The following is a 16777-nucleotide window of genomic DNA, read 5'->3' as shown; positions in this document are numbered from 1 at the left end:
GAAATACAACTTGACCAATCACAGCCCAGCAAAGTAAATAAACCTCATTTCTGATTGGTGGATTACGATTACGATGGGTGATTATTATCTGTCAATGTCAAGTTTGCATTGTTTTGTGGTTTCGACCATAGACTCCAAATTCGGTCCTTGGTATTTTGTTGCCATACTAAAGGTACATAAAAGTTACACAAATATTTCATCATATTTTGTTATCCCGGAAATGCGGATATGAATAAAGTAAAATAATGCAGAAATTCTTCATATTAGTCTTATACATTGCTACATATCGAATAGTTGGATCGCTTTAGTTTTTGTTTAACTATACAAAATAAATTTTGTAAAATCCGATTTGTATGAAAATTAAAATGAAGATATCAATTATTTTCTGACTTCACCATACCATTTATATTATGACCATGTTAACATGGGCTAGTGTCGGCTCATATACCCATTTACCTAACACTCTGTATAGCATCGGTCTGTATAAAAAAATAGAATTATTAGTTGAAAAAAAAAACTAACTGCTTTAATAAAAAAATACTGAAATATTTCAATAGGACTTATATTAACATCAAAGATAATAAAATTGGTGTTGAAATGGGAATCATTCGGACAGAAGTGGATATTTTCGTAAAAGTGATAACAAAAAAACCTAGTGGGCAGGCCCCCACTAGGTGGATCGACGATCTAGTGAAGGTCCCGGAAAGTAACTGGTTGCGGGCAGAGTAGAACCGGTCGAGAAAATGCTCGGGGCAGGTTTTTAATGAATAACAAACAAAAACGTATAAATATTTTGCCATTTATTTCTCCACAGCCTTATCGCTAACATTATTCCTAGCCGGCCGGGACACGCGGGGCGCGCGCGGCGGCGGCGGCAGCTTGTAGTGCACGGTCCGCACGTGGAGACGCACGCTTGTGGAGTATTTGAACCGCTTGCCGCAGAGATCGCACTCGTAGGGCGTCGCACCGGTGTGAACCTGCAACATACAAAATCAGTTTTATGAAACTAGATGACATGTGAAATTGTCACAAAACTTCAGTCTATTCTATCTAATTTTGTTTGACTACTCGAAACTTATCATAATTATTTGCGAACTGCCAATCCATTATACATCACATTATTAATCTTTAAATTGAACTGGAGGCCCTGGGCATTTAAGAATCAACCCTTTTTATAAAATCGGCAACAATATTTTCAGCGATTACCTAGTCTCCAGGCCCCTTTTACTTAGTCTCTCTTGGTTTACACATTAAAGTTAAAGCATCCAGCCCATAAAAGCGTTTAAAAGTCTAGCTACCCACCCGTTCGTGCCTAGCTAGGTTCCCTTTAAGAGCAAACGCACGTCCGCAGTGTTTACAGGCGTGAGTCGCGCGTGGGCCGTGCGCGACTGCGTGTCGTGCCAGCGCGTACTTGTCATGGAACACGTCTCACAGCCGAATGTGGGGCTGCCGTGATGTAGCTCGAGACTAGACCTTATGCTGATGATGATAAGAGTCACGCTCACCCGCTCGTGCCTAGCTAGGTTCCCTTTAAGAGCAAACGCACGTCCGCAGTGTTTACAGGCGTGGGTCGCGCGTGGGCCGTGCGCGGCGGCGTGTCGTGCCAGCGCGTACTTGTCATGGAACACGCGCGAGCATGTCTCACAGCCGAATGTCGGACTGCCGTGACGTAGCTCGTGGATGCGGAGCTTTGTGGAATTCTGTAGAGTAGAGTTTAACTAATTAGGGAAATGACAAAGTTTGCTTGAACAATAAATTCGTTTCTCTCCCTCGTTCATGGATACTGAGAGAAAAAATATATCATGTGAGGACACAACGATTGAGAAGAAATGAACAACAATGTTAACAGCATTGTTGTGTTTCGGCAGTTAGAGGTAAGATAGCCGTTCCTCCGTGGTTGAGGATTCCGGGTGAAGCTCGCTTCCACCTTCGGTCTGATCGTCACTTACCATCAGGTGATATACAGACCAAGAGCTTCCGCGTTGTGGATAAAAAAAATTATAATACTTTGGGGTTAAGAAGGTATTAGCGTTAACAGGTTATTTGCTAGTCTCTTGCTAGTCCAGGGATCGAACAAGGGTTCCTCAAATCGACAATCCGATACAGACCCCATTCATTGCGCTATTGTATTTGTCACCTGAACAAACGAAATTAAGTTTTTAAGTCTCCTTCCTAAAGTTGCTGTGCCCTAACTGGGTCCACATTGTATAACTGCCTAAATTGTAAGACCTATAAATGTGAATGCTAATGTGGTTATGCAATAAAAGTATTGAGTATTGAGTATTGAAATTACGAAACGTATTTGACCTGGAAGCCTTTCCCGCAAACATGGCAGACGGCGGTGACGACGGCGCGGTAGTGCTGCCGCAACGCCGCGTGAGTCCGCCGCACGTGCGCCCAGTGCTCCTTGCGACTGTTTATTGAGCACCCACACTGAATAGAATAGAATAGAAAACTTTTTATTTGCAAGAAAGGTATACAAGCAGGCAAGACATAGATACAAACAGAGAGAAATATACAAGTGGACAATTGACTGCTTGTGCCCCACAATGCGAGTATAGAAACCTTTTAATTAAGCTATCTTTAAGCCTCCTGTGTGCTTAACATGAGTTTACGTTAGTGCTAACTAGCGACTGCGTAAAAAAATTAAATTGGATGACAAATAGTACAGCGCCCCTAGCGGCTATTTTCAAGAACTAAAATCTTCATAAAAAAATTTGACGCACGTGCTAGCGAGCACACCTAACGTAAACTTATGGTAATCACACTGCTCACTGGACTGGTAAGGATAAGAGCCGTGCTCCACTACTCTTCTCTCCAATGGAGAGGTAGCTTTAGCAAGAGGAATATGGTTGATTCAAGGCCATTTTCCACTAAATCGAAGCCTTGAGACTAACTATGTATTAGAATTTCAGCTCACCGTCAGTGTAATGGTTAAGCCCAGTTCCAGGTTTGATGGATCTACCTGCTATACTACTCCTCTCCACACATCCGCTTTAGTGGAAAACCGTCTCGCAAAGCACACAACAACACGCAAAATACTGAGTCAGTTTGAGTCTTATATCGTGTGGTTCAAATTAAGTAAATAAATTAGATAACTTACATGTTCACATTGAGTAGGATACGAGTCGCCGGGAAGCTTCCAAGTGGTCTTTTTCTTGGCTACCCGTCGGTGCTCTGTTCTGGAGTGCTCAACTAACTTCTTTTTAGTTGGAAAGGTAACGCCACACTGCTTGCAGGTCATCTTGAGCAATGGATCAATTGGTATAGTATTTCTGCAAGATGATAGCCAGCAAAACTTGAGAAATGAAAACGCAACAGAGAGTACGAAGTATATACAGAATTTCACTTGTAGCTTTCGACGAAATATTAGTCTTGTCCAGTGCAGAGGTGACATAATTGCAAGGTTAATACAAAGATTGATAGACATACCCTTTAGTGTTTTTCTGGTGGTGCTTGGAAGTAAGCAAATGTACACGTCGTGCTCCTTCTGAAGTAAAGGCAATACCACAATCGTCACATAAGAATTTAGCTGATGTCGTTGCATCCTGGAGCGAAAGATAATGTTTTTAATAGGAACTGTCTATTTAAATTTTACCCCTGGGTCACACACATTACGATAACCTGAAGATTCGCGGTATCGCAAAGTATTTGCGCATGCTTTTTTGCATAGTCGCAAGTAATTCGCTCCACTGTCGCCGGAATTATCGCGATTTGTATGGCAAGTAGGCACTAAGTGTAAGTTTGAGTAAGTATCCTTTAATAATGTAAAAATGTTCGCGCTTTTTCTCCTTCATTTTATAATTTAACTCACCTTATCATCTCTATGCGCTGTAGAAGCATGCAGGGCCAGCCCCCTAGCACTAACGAAGGCGTGCCCACAGCGCGTGCATACGTGCACGTGTTCGTGCTGCGTGCGCGTGTGTTGCGCGAGCGCGGACGCGTGCACGGTCTTGAACGTGCAACGCGCGCAACTGTACACGTGGCCTGCGTGCCAGCGATGATGCTTTTTTGCAACACTCCTGTGATTAAAATAAACTGGATGCAATATTTATTATACCTACAGGCCAGTACAGGCTGTTCTCACACTGACACCGAAGATAGATAGGCCTAAACTCGGCATGAGGCACACTGAAAACCAGCGCCGTGGCCAACGTCACCGTGGGCCACGGCATAATAAATGCTGAGTGGGGTCCCGTTGCAGTAGGCATCTTGTTGGTGAATGGGTGGCATTACTCAGTTTACTCTTGATTTTATTTTTTTCTTCTTCCATTATTATGTGCCACTGTCATGTCTATGAAATTGCCTGTATTTGTGTGATGTCCATTGTAATAAATGTATCTTTCTTTCTTTCTAAAACGCATCGAATAAGTCTACAAATTTCGTTCTTTTCTATGCACATTATTAGGCTTGTTCATGTGTCCCAGCCCCAGCTACCTCTAGTGTTACTATGACATGCTAATTTAAGTTGAAAAGAAAAAATATATTGCAATTTTCTTACACATTGTTGAAGATCTTGAAGCACGATTTGCAGTGAAACTTCTTTCCGTGGGCGCGGTTTGTATGTGACTTCATGAGCACGTCATTTTTGAATCGATGTTTGCACACTGGACATTCAGATGCTCCGTTCTTCTAAAAGTTATTTTTTTTTTAAATCAGGTTAAAGTACAAATTGATATTATTCTGATTTCTGATAGATATTAAATTTTAATACCAACTGGGTTATGGCAGAAAACATGGTTATCGTAGGCTTTCGTGCTTGAAAAACTTTTTAAACAAACTTCACATTTTAAGACATTGGCACTGGTTGAAGATAGTTTAGCAATCATTTTGTTCCATTCTTCGATTTGTTCTTGTTCCTGTAAAAAATGATAACATTCTGATTCAATCTATTAGATATTAAACACTAGGCAATAAACATAGCTGGGCATTAACTCGTTAATCCGTTAATCGTTAATTAACGAAGTTAACATTTCTATTAACGGATTAACTTTTAAGTTAACTTTAAAAAATGTTAACGGACTCGTTAACTTCCGTTAAATTATCCTAAGTCCGTTAATCGTTAATCCAGTACCTACTATTTACAAAAAAGATACAGCAGGCACGCTGAAAAACACTAGAAAAACGCGTTCTGACAAGTACGTTCGGGCTTCCAGAACTTCCAGAACCCAAAACAACCGTTTTTGTAACCAGAAAGAAACGATATAAAAATGCTGTTTTTTTATTTATTTACAAGCTTATACAGGGTGGAATTTTTAAATGCCACCTGGAGGGAAAGTACTCATAATACTGCAGATAAAAAAAATTACTGAAAGAAAACATTCCTTTATTTTTGAAAAGAAAGAGAACTGCATTCATAGATATTCGAAATTTTTTCGAAAATTCACTACCATACCATACAATTTCTGTACATAATTAAAATAATTTAAGATTTTATGGTTTTCCTTTCATTTCATTTATCAAGTTTGTTAGAGAGATTTCATCCATAAACTTGACCCTAGGTCAGGGTTTCCCAATTTTTTTTTGCCAAGGAACCTTAGTTGATTATACTTTTCCAAGCGGAACCCCCATACTACTCCGCCCGCACGCCCTGCCCCTCCCTTGTGCGTAAACAAGTCGGTGCGCGCGAACAACGTCGGTCACGAAACGTGGGATAATATTTTTTACGGAACCCTTGCGGCCTTTCCACGGAACCCCAGGGTTCCGCGGACCACCTTTCGGGAACCGTTGCCCTAGGTAACGATCGATGCAATAAAAATACAGGGTGTAATTTTTAACAGATTTTAGTTTGTTCGATTCCCTGGTGTGGCAAACATTTTTTGGAAATCTTTGAATACAGTTCTATTTGTTTTCAAAATTAAAGGAATGTTTTCTTTGAGAATTTTTTTCTATCTACAATATTAAGAGTACTTTCCCTCCAGGTGGCATTACATAATTCCACCCTGTATATTGACTTCACTTGTTAGTATGTGTGGGACAAATCTTGCATCTGAATTTAAGACCAGTTCTCCTCAACCGATTGAGCTGCAATTTGGTATACTTATGTAAGTACGATTAAAATGCAATGTTGTGGTACCATTGAGCTGGTCTAATGAAGGATTGATGAATGTGGAAAACCTTGGAGGAGGCCTTTGTCCAGCAGTGGACATCATTTGGCTGAAACGAACGAACGAATGATGGAGTCAGGAGGCGGCCATAGGAACTCCTAAATGAAACGGCGGAATCGCATCGAATTTGGGGTTGTTGGATTTGTCTTTTCGAGCACTTTTGGTGCTAAATTGTATTGTAATTGAACCAAGGCTCTGAGTTTGAGATACTATAGACTAAGAGCTGGTGATCGCCAGACCAACGTCATTTTATAAACGCTGAAAGTTTGTCAGTGTATACTCCCAATATTAGGTTAGAATGTTGGTGGATTATGAAGTTTGGGTCATCGTGGCTTTGGCAGCTATCCTAAAAAAAACTGTCTGGCAAGGAGTTGGAACTGTCAAAACTATCTGGCTAAAAAGAGGAATAAATTCCATGCGCGATACAAGCTTTCGAAATTATTTGAACCTTGCATACAACTATTTTTTTGGTTTTATTATAATATGTTAACGGATTAACGATTAACGTTAACTTGCGTTAAATCTTACTAAATGTAACGTTTTAACGTTTAACGAAGTTAATTTTTTTATTAACGGTTTAACGATTAACGAAGTTAACTATTTCATTAACGGTGGCCAGCTATGGCAATAAATTGTAATAAACAACTTACCGATTGTTTCACAATAATGAAATATCTTCCTATATCAAGCTCATCAGCAGTAAGACCATTGAGACCTTTAAATTTTTTTCTAGTTTTCAGAGCAGGAGAATTAATTTTCTGAAATAATGTTATAATTTAAAACGAAAATATTTCCTTCTTCTTAAATTAAGTAGCACAATAATATTTCCATACCTTATTTTCCTTTTTACATTCTTTAGTTTCTTTAACATCATTTATAACATTAGTTTTATTAATTTCAGTAAAATTATCCATATCATCATAGTCACTACTTTCAAGGTTTGTGTCTTCATCATCCATTTTTAAAGAAGCTACTTCACTTTTTAAATTAATGTCTGTTTCTGTATTTGTATTATTAATAATTTCTGATTTATACTCTTCATTAAAATTCACTGGAAAATATCGAAGATCCTTGAAACTAACATTATTACCAGAGAAATATTTTGTCTTGAGATTTGAAATAGTTTCATCTTCATCATAAACATATTCAAAGAAATGACAAGGCATTGAATAGTTTAAACTTAGTGGAGATTGCAGATTCAAATGTTTTCTATCCCTCTTTCTAACTACTGATTTTGTAATCTGTAATTATATTAAATACGTCATATTTTTATTTATTTTACAAAATGATATTCAATTCAACTCATTTCACAGTCAAGCTTTAGCCAAGTACCTGAGCATTTTCTGCAAAAATATCCAGTAAAGTTGCTTGTGTGGTCATACTCTTTTCCATCAAATTGTAAAAATTGGTCAAATGCCTTGCACATTCATAGCAAACAAACTGTGGGAGACCCTCTATATGGCATTTATTGTCCTGGAATAATAAAATTTTACATACATTTCAATTAGTTTTCAGAAAGTAATTAATTAAGAAAGGAAAATAAATTTTATGGCACTGACATTAAAACCTGTTATTGTCTCCATACAGTTCTTCAGCATCCCAATTTGTAGACTAAACATCTTCACATCAGTTGCTAAGCATATTCTGCAAACTTCTATGTGTGATGCTTCAAAGTTGGAGTTGGGCTATAAAGAAAAGTAGATAAGCAATAGTTTTAGGTAAAGAATTACTTAAGTATCAAAACAGCTGAGTCTACATACAGGTAAAGCGCTGACTGGACAAGCGTCCTCCTTGATTCGGGTCCTGAAGCCGTCTTGGTTGATTTTATCAGCACTGAAATGGGCACTGCAAATGCGGACATGACTTGGTGGGTTCCAAGCAGGTCGGCCTATAGCCCTAAGCCATTTCTGTTTCAGCTCAGGATTTGATGGAAACCTGTAAATTATTTTTTACAGTAAGTGTTGAAAAACATTTAGGAAAGTCAGTTCTGTAGTTAATTAATAAAGTGCACACAACTAAAGCAAATGAATATTACAGTTGAATTTTAATTGAACTATTTTTTTGGAATACTCTTTATTTATTTGTGATGAAAAGGGGCGGAGCCATAGATTTGTGGGCGGAGCCTATTTTATAACAATTTTTTGTCCGTGATTGTTTTTAAAAAAATTGGTTAATTCACTTTTTTTACTCACGCATGAAAAGATATAGCTCGCGGGTCCTTTTTGGCACTGTTGCTATTATTGTTACACCCTTTTACACAGCAATAGCACACCATTTTTTATTATTTTATCATCAAAATGCTTCAAATCCTCAAAGTAAACACAAAAATATTTTCTTCATAACCCATCGACAAAAATAGAGCAGCGTCAAATTGACAGCAATTTAGGGTTGTCATACAAAAATAAATGTTACACTTTGTGTACTTTTTTTCTATTTCTTATGTTACACAATTTCACAAACTCCCTTTTAATCACTTTTTAGAAGTATTTAAGCATTGTTAATGTAACTTACGAAATCAATCAAATTCTAAAGTTTCAAATACGAAATTAATCAAATTTTAAAATAATACAATGAGTTTTAAGTAATGGGACAATTAGCCTCAGTTTTTGTAAGATGTAAAGTCACGCCCAACAAAAACAAGTAAAACGACATTCGTAAAACTTAAAACAACTTTAATAAGGTACATCATAAACAGTATATTTATTCTTCAAAAGGTATAGCGGGCAGCAGTTTTCCCTCGCACTTCCCAAACCCAATGCGGACGCCATCTTCTGACACGCAGTAGCCGCGGAGAGTGACGGTGTCGCCATCTTGCAGGAACTTCCTCTCCTCTCCGTTTAGGAGGCGGAGAGGCTTGGTGCCCTTCCAGGCTAGCTCTAGCATGCTACCGTAGGAGTCTGGAGTCTGTGGAAGACAGATTAAAGTGGTTAGAAAATATCACGGTCACAAGAATTAATTAAGGCGGAGGCGAGACGAGATGTGGAGACGAGCGGCGGACAGATTATATTCCCACCAAATTTTAAGCGAAGTGGGACGGAGATATGCGAAGATTTCTTGCTCCGCTACCTTTATCTCCAAAAAAGTTCTCGAGTGGCGACCACGAGCCAGACAGAACACCTAGTGTGAGCAGGTCCCCCCACTAAGTGGACCGGCGACGATCTGGTGAAGGTCGCGGGAGGTGCCTGGATGCGGGCGGCGCAGGACCGATCGTTGTGGAAATCCTTTGTCCAGTAGTGAACGTCATTCGGCTGAAACGAATGAACGAACCTTCTTCTCCGCTCAACTACATTTATTTCTTTTCACCTCCGCACTGCAACGTTTATCCCCACTCCACTACATTCATCTCCACTTCGCTACATTACACCCTCCCTCTACTCTACTACACAGCAGGTACTTACGTCACAGCTGATGGTGCCGGATCCCAGCATGTCACAATTCATTGCCATCTCCGTTTTACTATAGATCGTGTCATCCACGAAGACGCGCCCCACCAATTTTTGGTCTCGGTCGCGCGGGGTGCGGGGAGTTTGATCCGAGCAATCCGAGCGTCATTATTGTAGTGTGCGTGTGCACTCATGGATGATTAAGCGTGTTTTCAATTTCAATTTATTTATTCCAAAAACAAAATACATTGTATAGGAAAATTGTACCGATAACCCTCGAACATTAGCGGAAGAATGGTGGGGCGCGTCTTCGTGGATGACACGATCTATACATCGCAGGTACTCACATCACCGCTAATGGTGCCTGATCCCAGCATATCACCGGGGCGTAAGTTGCAGCCGGTGACAGTCTGTTGTGCTAACTGCTGCTTGACCGTCCAATACAGGTACTTACAGCTCCACTCCGCTACATCCATCTCCGCACTATTACACTTCTCTCCGCTCCGCTACTTCCATCTCCGCACCACTACACTCCTCTCCGCTCCGCTACATTCATCTCCGCACCACTACACTCCTCTCCACTCCGCTACATCTATCTCCGCACCACTACACTCCTCTCCGCTACATCCATCTCCGCTCCGCTCCGCTACATCCATCTCCGCACCACTACACTCCTCTCCGCTCCACTACATCCATCTCCGCACCACTACACTCCTCTCCGCTACATCCATCTCCGCTCCACTACACCCCTCTCCGCTCTACTACATAGCAGGTACACACGTCACCGCTAATGGTACCCGATCCCAGCATATCACCGGGGCGCAGGTTACAGCCAGTCACGGTCTGCTGTGCTAACTCAAATTCAAATTGTGTTTATTGTGAAATCACAGGTACATAAGTAAGGTACTTAAAGTATGATAGATCAGCTGCTAACTGCTGCTTGACCGTCCAGTACAGGAACTTATAACTTCGCTTCGCTACATCCATCGCTGCACCACTACACTCCTCTCCGCTCCGTTCCGCTACATCAATCTCCGCTCCGCTACATCCATCTCCGCTCTACTACACAGCAGGTACTCACGTCACCGCTAATGGTGCCTGATCCCAGCATATCACCGGGGCGCAGGTTACATCCAGTTACAGTCTGCTGTGCGAGTTGCTGTTTGACGGTCCAATACAGGAACTTGTAGTTGGAGCGGCAAATCGTTGTCACTTTGGACGTCGACTCAGCTGATGACAAAAGATTTTTTTAATATTTGGGTTTCATATGGTTGACACATAATATAGCCTGTCTCAAGTTTTTTTGGTAAAGACTATTGACACCACAATAGTTCAGCGGCAACGGGGGTTCGAACCAGCCAGTTGAGCAATGAGCATTTCAGTAAAGATACGCCACTTCATTAGATCTCACTAGCTGAATTTAGCTCCAATAATTTCTAGACTGGCCGGTTGGAAGCAGCCCGCATTCACTGGTCCCAGTAGATCTCTAGCTGAATTTGGCTTACTAAAATGTTTTCCAGAATGACCAGTTGGATGGAAGCAGCGCGTATCTAGCGTCTTCTTGCAATCTTTCTTTTCAGCACTGGCCCATTTACTGTCCCGAAGCAATGGTTCAAGTAATACATGTAAAAGCGCTTTTTAAAAGCCTATTTGCAGAAAATAAATTACTTTTGTCATAAGGTCATCTGCCTACCATATAGGCGTCAATAACCACCGCAAAGCACACAATATACTCACGCTTCAAATCCACCTCCAGCTTGATATCGAAGTTGAACCTGTCCTCGTGTTTCAGGTACGCGAACGGCGCCGGCTCCTGCGGGTAGTTATCTATGGCAAAGCGCCGGAGAGCCTCCACGGTGACCACCCAGGGAGATATGCTGCTGCCGAGGTTCTTGGCGGTAAACGGACCGAGGGGAACGTACTCCCATTTTTGGATGTCGCGCGCTGGAAAGATAAATTAATGTTCAATGCTTTTTGAAACTATTATAAACGTGTTTGATAAAGTCTGTGACAAAAAAGTTTGTTTATGACAAACGACTGAAAGAAATAGCTCATATTTAATAGTCGATAACTGTATATCGACGAATGAAAACCGTCGGTCGACAGGGCATAAAGCGTACGGAATCTTTTGATCAAAGCAAATCTCTTAAAGCCGTACACCGCGGTCGTTTTAAATCGACAATGATGATAGAACGGTTACAGAAATCTTCTGCACTCCGAATGCAAGCCAGAACAATGAAAAAGAGTCCACATTTTTAGTGACATCAACTTTATTTTACTTTGGAATGTTTCGTGTATATGAAATGTAATATTAAGTATTGTTTTATACCCCCCGAGGGAAAAAGAGAGGGGTGTTATTTTAATGTAAACCATTAGGCCCGTTTTCCACCAAGGCGGAGCAGAAAAGTGTTTTGAATAACCAAACAGATTTCGTTATTTCCACTTCTCTTCTCCGCTCCGCTCCGTCTTGGTATAAACCGCCGCGGTCCTTAGAGGACCTGTGAAAATGGGTATAACATTGAAAAGTAAGACTCACCGCTCCAATCATTAAGCAGCACGAACCCAAACAGGTGCTCCTCAGCATTCTTAGCAGTAACTCGCTGGCCTAACGCGGTGGGCGGGCCGCCCACAAAGCAACCCATCTCCAACTCGAAGTCCATCAGCCGGCACGGCCCGAAGTGCGGCTCCGCCCCTGCAAGTAAGATCCTCATTGAATCGGCATAATGAAGACAACAGCATGTCAAGCTAAACACTATGGACTATGGGGTCCTTAGTAATGCTAATGGCGCAGTTACACTATGCGCGAAGTTGATCGAAAACAAGCGCGAATACGCGCACGGAAGTATGCGTGTTTACTGTTTATGTTACGGTCAATGTGATAAATGAGAAAATTATGAATAATCGCCGGTTATTATGAATAATTACATCATGATTTGGTAAATGTGATTAATATGAGGTCATTTATGTGTGTATAAAACTAAATAGGCGGCTTAGGGGTGGCCCAAGGGCCACCCCCGCCGCACCTTAACCTATTTTTCACTTTAAATCAAAACATTATGTTATGGGCATCATGGAAAAGTAATATTATGCAAGAAACATTCCAAACTCATTATGCCAAATTATATTAATATATGATATCAAAACGTTCAAAAATTTTGGCTGTACAAGAGCACGTACCTACACAAGATGTTGTTCTCTTTTATGATATTTGTTAGTACTAAGGTTGAATTATTAAATAATCACTGTTAAATGTTATTAATTTATCACTTTTACCGCGACTGTTGTCGGTAATTATTCATAATAACCGGTTATTATTTATAATTTTCAATTTATCACATTAACCGTAACATTTATACTGTTTGATTAGATCAAGTTCGCGCATAGTGTAAGAACGAATGTGTAATTACAGTCTTATAGCCTGACCAGGAACATAAAAACCCTGGCATAGAGGCGCGTCAATTGCATTTGATAGTGCAACACTGAGTACAGTCGTACCTGTGTTAAATTAATAGGCTAACTTTATGTATCAGGATTCAGGATTACGGGCTAATTTGATATTTTCATAAATTAACGAAAAAATATTATTATAGGTAACCTGGTTTAAATGAATTAAATGAAACCATCAATCGAGTTGGTAGTATTTATTTTATTATTCATCAATAATCAAATTCAGAACTTGAATGTTCAACTGCAATGTCTGCTCATGAACGCTTCAAACTCAGTACTTCTTTCCCAATTCCATAAAATTCAACACGAAAGTGACAAAATTTTTTAAAGTAGGTAGTTGAAACAAACCACAGCTAATTTTCATAGTGGACTGTACTATACGATAAACATGTCAGTCAATTTGACAACCTTTGTCGGAAAGATTATTCAATGAAAATATTGTCCAAACCCTTAGTATTTCTCTTCGACAAATACTTTAACACATTGTGAACCACTTTTCTTTCACGACTATAAAAATATTTTAGCAATTTAATTCACAAAATCAATTGCACACATTTAAAATAAAGTTTGTTTACACTTTGACAGCAATAGATTGACATGCAATGTGACATGTCAATGAAGTTTTCAGTTACTGTTGCCATTAAAAGAAATTAGTACCATTAGTTTTCCGCAACATGGCGAGGGTTTTTATGTTCCTGGTCGGGCTATAATTGCTGTCGACTACTGTACAATTTTGTGTCAAAAAATAAAAGCTTGTAAAAAGACTTCCCATTGATGATTAAAGGCTTCCCCCAAGGATTTCCTTAGCAACCAGTCCTGTCCTGTCTATGTTTATACGCTCCACTAGCATACGTAACCGATGTCCGTACGTACTGTAGGTACGTATGTTATCAAACTTAAGAAAGAACGCACATCATCCAAAGCCAAGGAGAACTTTACCTCTATTAAAGAATCACAAACCTTCAACAGGCAGGGTCTGTCCGTAAGGCCTTCTGATGGGAGTTCCGGATACCACGATAGAGCTGCTACGACCGTGGTAGCCGACGGGAATGTATTTCCTGAAAATGTGTAAATATTGTTTAGTATATTTCTTTCAGTTTAGTTATTAACGCCCACTTCTTCTGGGAGGTGCACCTTATGTGCTTACAATAAGAGTTACTTTGCAACCTACCAGTTCGGCATGAGCGCGTTCTCCTTGCTCCTAAACATGATGCCGACGTTGGTAGCGTGGTGTATGGACGAGTAGAAGTCGGTATAGTCGCCCACTTCTGCTGGCAGATGCATTTGTGCTTCGTTTTGTTTGACGAATGCCCTGGAACATTTGTAATAAGAATAACACTATAGCTACTTTTTGATAATTTGTATTAAACACCTCTTTGGGGTCTGGGTTTACCGAAAGTAAATCGTATAAATAAAATTTAATTATATCATTGGTTTTACAAGACGCCTAGTCCCAATCTAAGCAAAGGCAGATACCTGATAATAAAATACCTTTGTCTAAGTTCGCTGTCGTTCTGCAGAGTGGTATTCGAGACATCCAGCAGGCTTTGCAGAGTGTTCCTTGCTTCCACCCAGTGGGGTTTCGTGAGTGCCATGAAGGCATTGAGTTTGTCTTCCTGTATAATAAAACGTTTCAGTATTAAAATCATTTATCATAATGCAAAGTTGAAAAAATTAGTATCATCATCATTTTGTCTCCATAGCAGGAGCACGAGCACTAATTTACCGGAGTAATTTAAAATCGAAGATTTTCTTGGTTGGTCAAGCATTGTTGGATTGAATTGAATTTCACGTATTGTCCTTTATTCACCACTTATGACATCTACAGGAAGAGAATTAAGAGTAATTCATCCTTTCATCATCATCATCTCAGCCATAGGACGTCCACTGCTGAACATAGGCCTCCCCCAATGCTTTCCATGTTGCCCGGTTGGTTGTTAATTGCTCCTTTACTCTTTCGAAAACGCAAGGGTAGGATAATAAACTTATATGAGTTTTGTAACAAAATCGAACTTATTACTACTTACAGCTACAGCTCGAACGATTAGGTACGTATTAAAAATCCGTAGTTTTTAGCGCTGTAGTTGATGTGTAGTCCAGCCCGCATGAAAAATTTTTAACTTAATTAAAATACAAAAATAAGTATACCTACTAAACAACAGTCTGACTGGTTTTCTTACAGTGGTATGTAAGGACATTATTGCACAACATAAAATACATAAGTACCTATAGAAAAAGTACATAACAACGCCAAATGATTTCCATAGTCGATTTTGCGCGTAAACACCTAATTTGCATTGTGCCCAGGAGAACTGGTATCCACTAACTAGTTTCTAAGATACTTGATCAAGTTTGTTAGTGTCTTATTAAAATTATTTTTGTAGTAATTAACAGAGACTACCTACTTAGTATTAAGTATTTAAAATTCTAAGGTTCAAAGTTTTAAAGCAAGAGCATTGAGGTTGCTAGATTTCTGTAACTTTATACGTGTCTAAAATGTTTTATGATATAAAAAAAATGTTGTACAAAGGACCGGCACATCAAGATAGTGATACTTAGGTACTATTTTGAAACAAAAATGTAGTCGGATTTGCTGTCGACTGTACGACAAAAATACACACAACATTTCTAGAATATATTTTAAGGTGGGTAAGTAACCAATGTTGTTATCAGTGCAATAAAATACTTTTAGCCATCTTGATAAGACTTAAAAAACAAATGGGATTTATAAATAAGTAACCATAAATTGCATTTACCTTAAATACATTTTGTTTGTCCTTCAGCAAGGGTCCATTGAAGAGATGCGATATAACATTCAGATCCAAAATATAGTCGCCAATAGCAACTCCAATGTGTTTATCGGCCTGGAAAACAAAACGATTACACTACTAAAACGCATTGTGGTTCATAAATAACACATTCCGTCGAGTGCAAAGACCCTTTCATTTGATTGTGTAATACTGGTAATACAGATAATTCCAATAAGCAAGCAATATGTGCTTTATGATCTTTGCACTTAGGACTAGTTTATTAATAACAAACAAATGAAGGTCACTTACATTTTTTGGCGAAGTGAAAACTCCATACGGGAGATTTTCGATAGGAAAGTCTGAATTTGATGCGTATTCTATAAAGGACTTCATAGCGACGTGTTTCCTTCACAGAGTCCACTGGTAAAGTGATTACCCGACTGGTTAGAGTAGTTTTAGTTATAATATGGAAATGTAGCCGGTTCTCGGGCGTTTGTAGTAATGTCAAGGCCAACTGTCTGTTGCTTGTTATCAACGAGTGATAAGTTTTCTCTGTGTTACTTAATTTAATTGAATGCATCTTCTTATCAGGAGTGGAGGCCGTTGTTTCATACGTTTTAATAGGTTGTTATTTAATACAGAATCGTTGTGTAAGATTACCTATTTGAAGAATAAATAGTTTTTTGTACACAGGATATTTCTTAATGTGTTGCAATAAGTATTTTTTACAATTCTAATACCACAGCAGGAATTTCGTAGGTAGGTATATCTGCATCATCTGACATACAACAAGCTGCTTTATTTTTATTAAACTCTCAGTAGAATTTGATCTAGTCTGATTTCTCTCAAAAGGGGATGATCGCATGCCTCCTTGAAGGTGGTATCTGTTTAAGTATTTTTTTAAGAACTACCATCACAAATAATGAGCACGGGACTATTCCCACTGTCGCAACGCAACTCCTGTACAGCCAGGATCTACAGCTTGACCACCAATAAAAACCCAATCAGTACCTAAAGGTTGTCGCGGGGTAAGGTTAAACTGTCATTGGATCCGCTACAAAATTAATCATAAGAACTTCAAAGGCAAGGA

General features: G+C 39.4%; 2 protein-coding genes across 2 annotated transcripts; both read right to left on the bottom strand.

The window, feature by feature from the left end:
- Positions 1 to 836: 836 nt before the first annotated feature.
- On the bottom strand, positions 837 to 8488 carry LOC135078424 (zinc finger protein 37-like). The gene is made up of 14 exons (XM_063972987.1): positions 8300 to 8488; positions 7868 to 8042; positions 7667 to 7792; positions 7440 to 7580; positions 6941 to 7348; positions 6758 to 6865; positions 4719 to 4859; positions 4502 to 4632; positions 3815 to 4022; positions 3433 to 3548; positions 3104 to 3275; positions 2308 to 2433; positions 1303 to 1700; positions 837 to 977 (listed from the first exon to the last, which is right to left on the bottom strand). Exons 1-13 carry the CDS (start codon positions 8380 to 8382, stop codon positions 1317 to 1319), a joined length of 2319 nt encoding a protein of 772 aa, XP_063829057.1. The 5' UTR covers positions 8383 to 8488; the 3' UTR covers positions 837 to 977; positions 1303 to 1316.
- Positions 8489 to 8762: 274 nt separating this feature from the next.
- LOC135078733 (fumarylacetoacetase) lies at positions 8763 to 16220 on the bottom strand. The gene is made up of 9 exons (XM_063973291.1): positions 15997 to 16220; positions 15694 to 15801; positions 14429 to 14553; positions 14109 to 14249; positions 13898 to 13995; positions 12027 to 12182; positions 11228 to 11434; positions 10572 to 10720; positions 8763 to 9011 (listed from the first exon to the last, which is right to left on the bottom strand). Exons 1-9 carry the CDS (start codon positions 16078 to 16080, stop codon positions 8808 to 8810), a joined length of 1272 nt encoding a protein of 423 aa, XP_063829361.1. The 5' UTR covers positions 16081 to 16220; the 3' UTR covers positions 8763 to 8807.
- Between the last annotated feature and the right edge of the window lie 557 nt (positions 16221 to 16777).

The sequence above is a fragment of the Ostrinia nubilalis genome, chromosome 15 (assembly GCF_963855985.1).
Source record: "Ostrinia nubilalis chromosome 15, ilOstNubi1.1, whole genome shotgun sequence".
Lineage (NCBI taxonomy): Eukaryota > Metazoa > Arthropoda > Insecta > Lepidoptera > Crambidae > Ostrinia > Ostrinia nubilalis.
The sequence above is the reverse complement of the archived record's forward strand: the minus strand, read 5'-3'. Positions and strand labels throughout refer to the sequence as shown.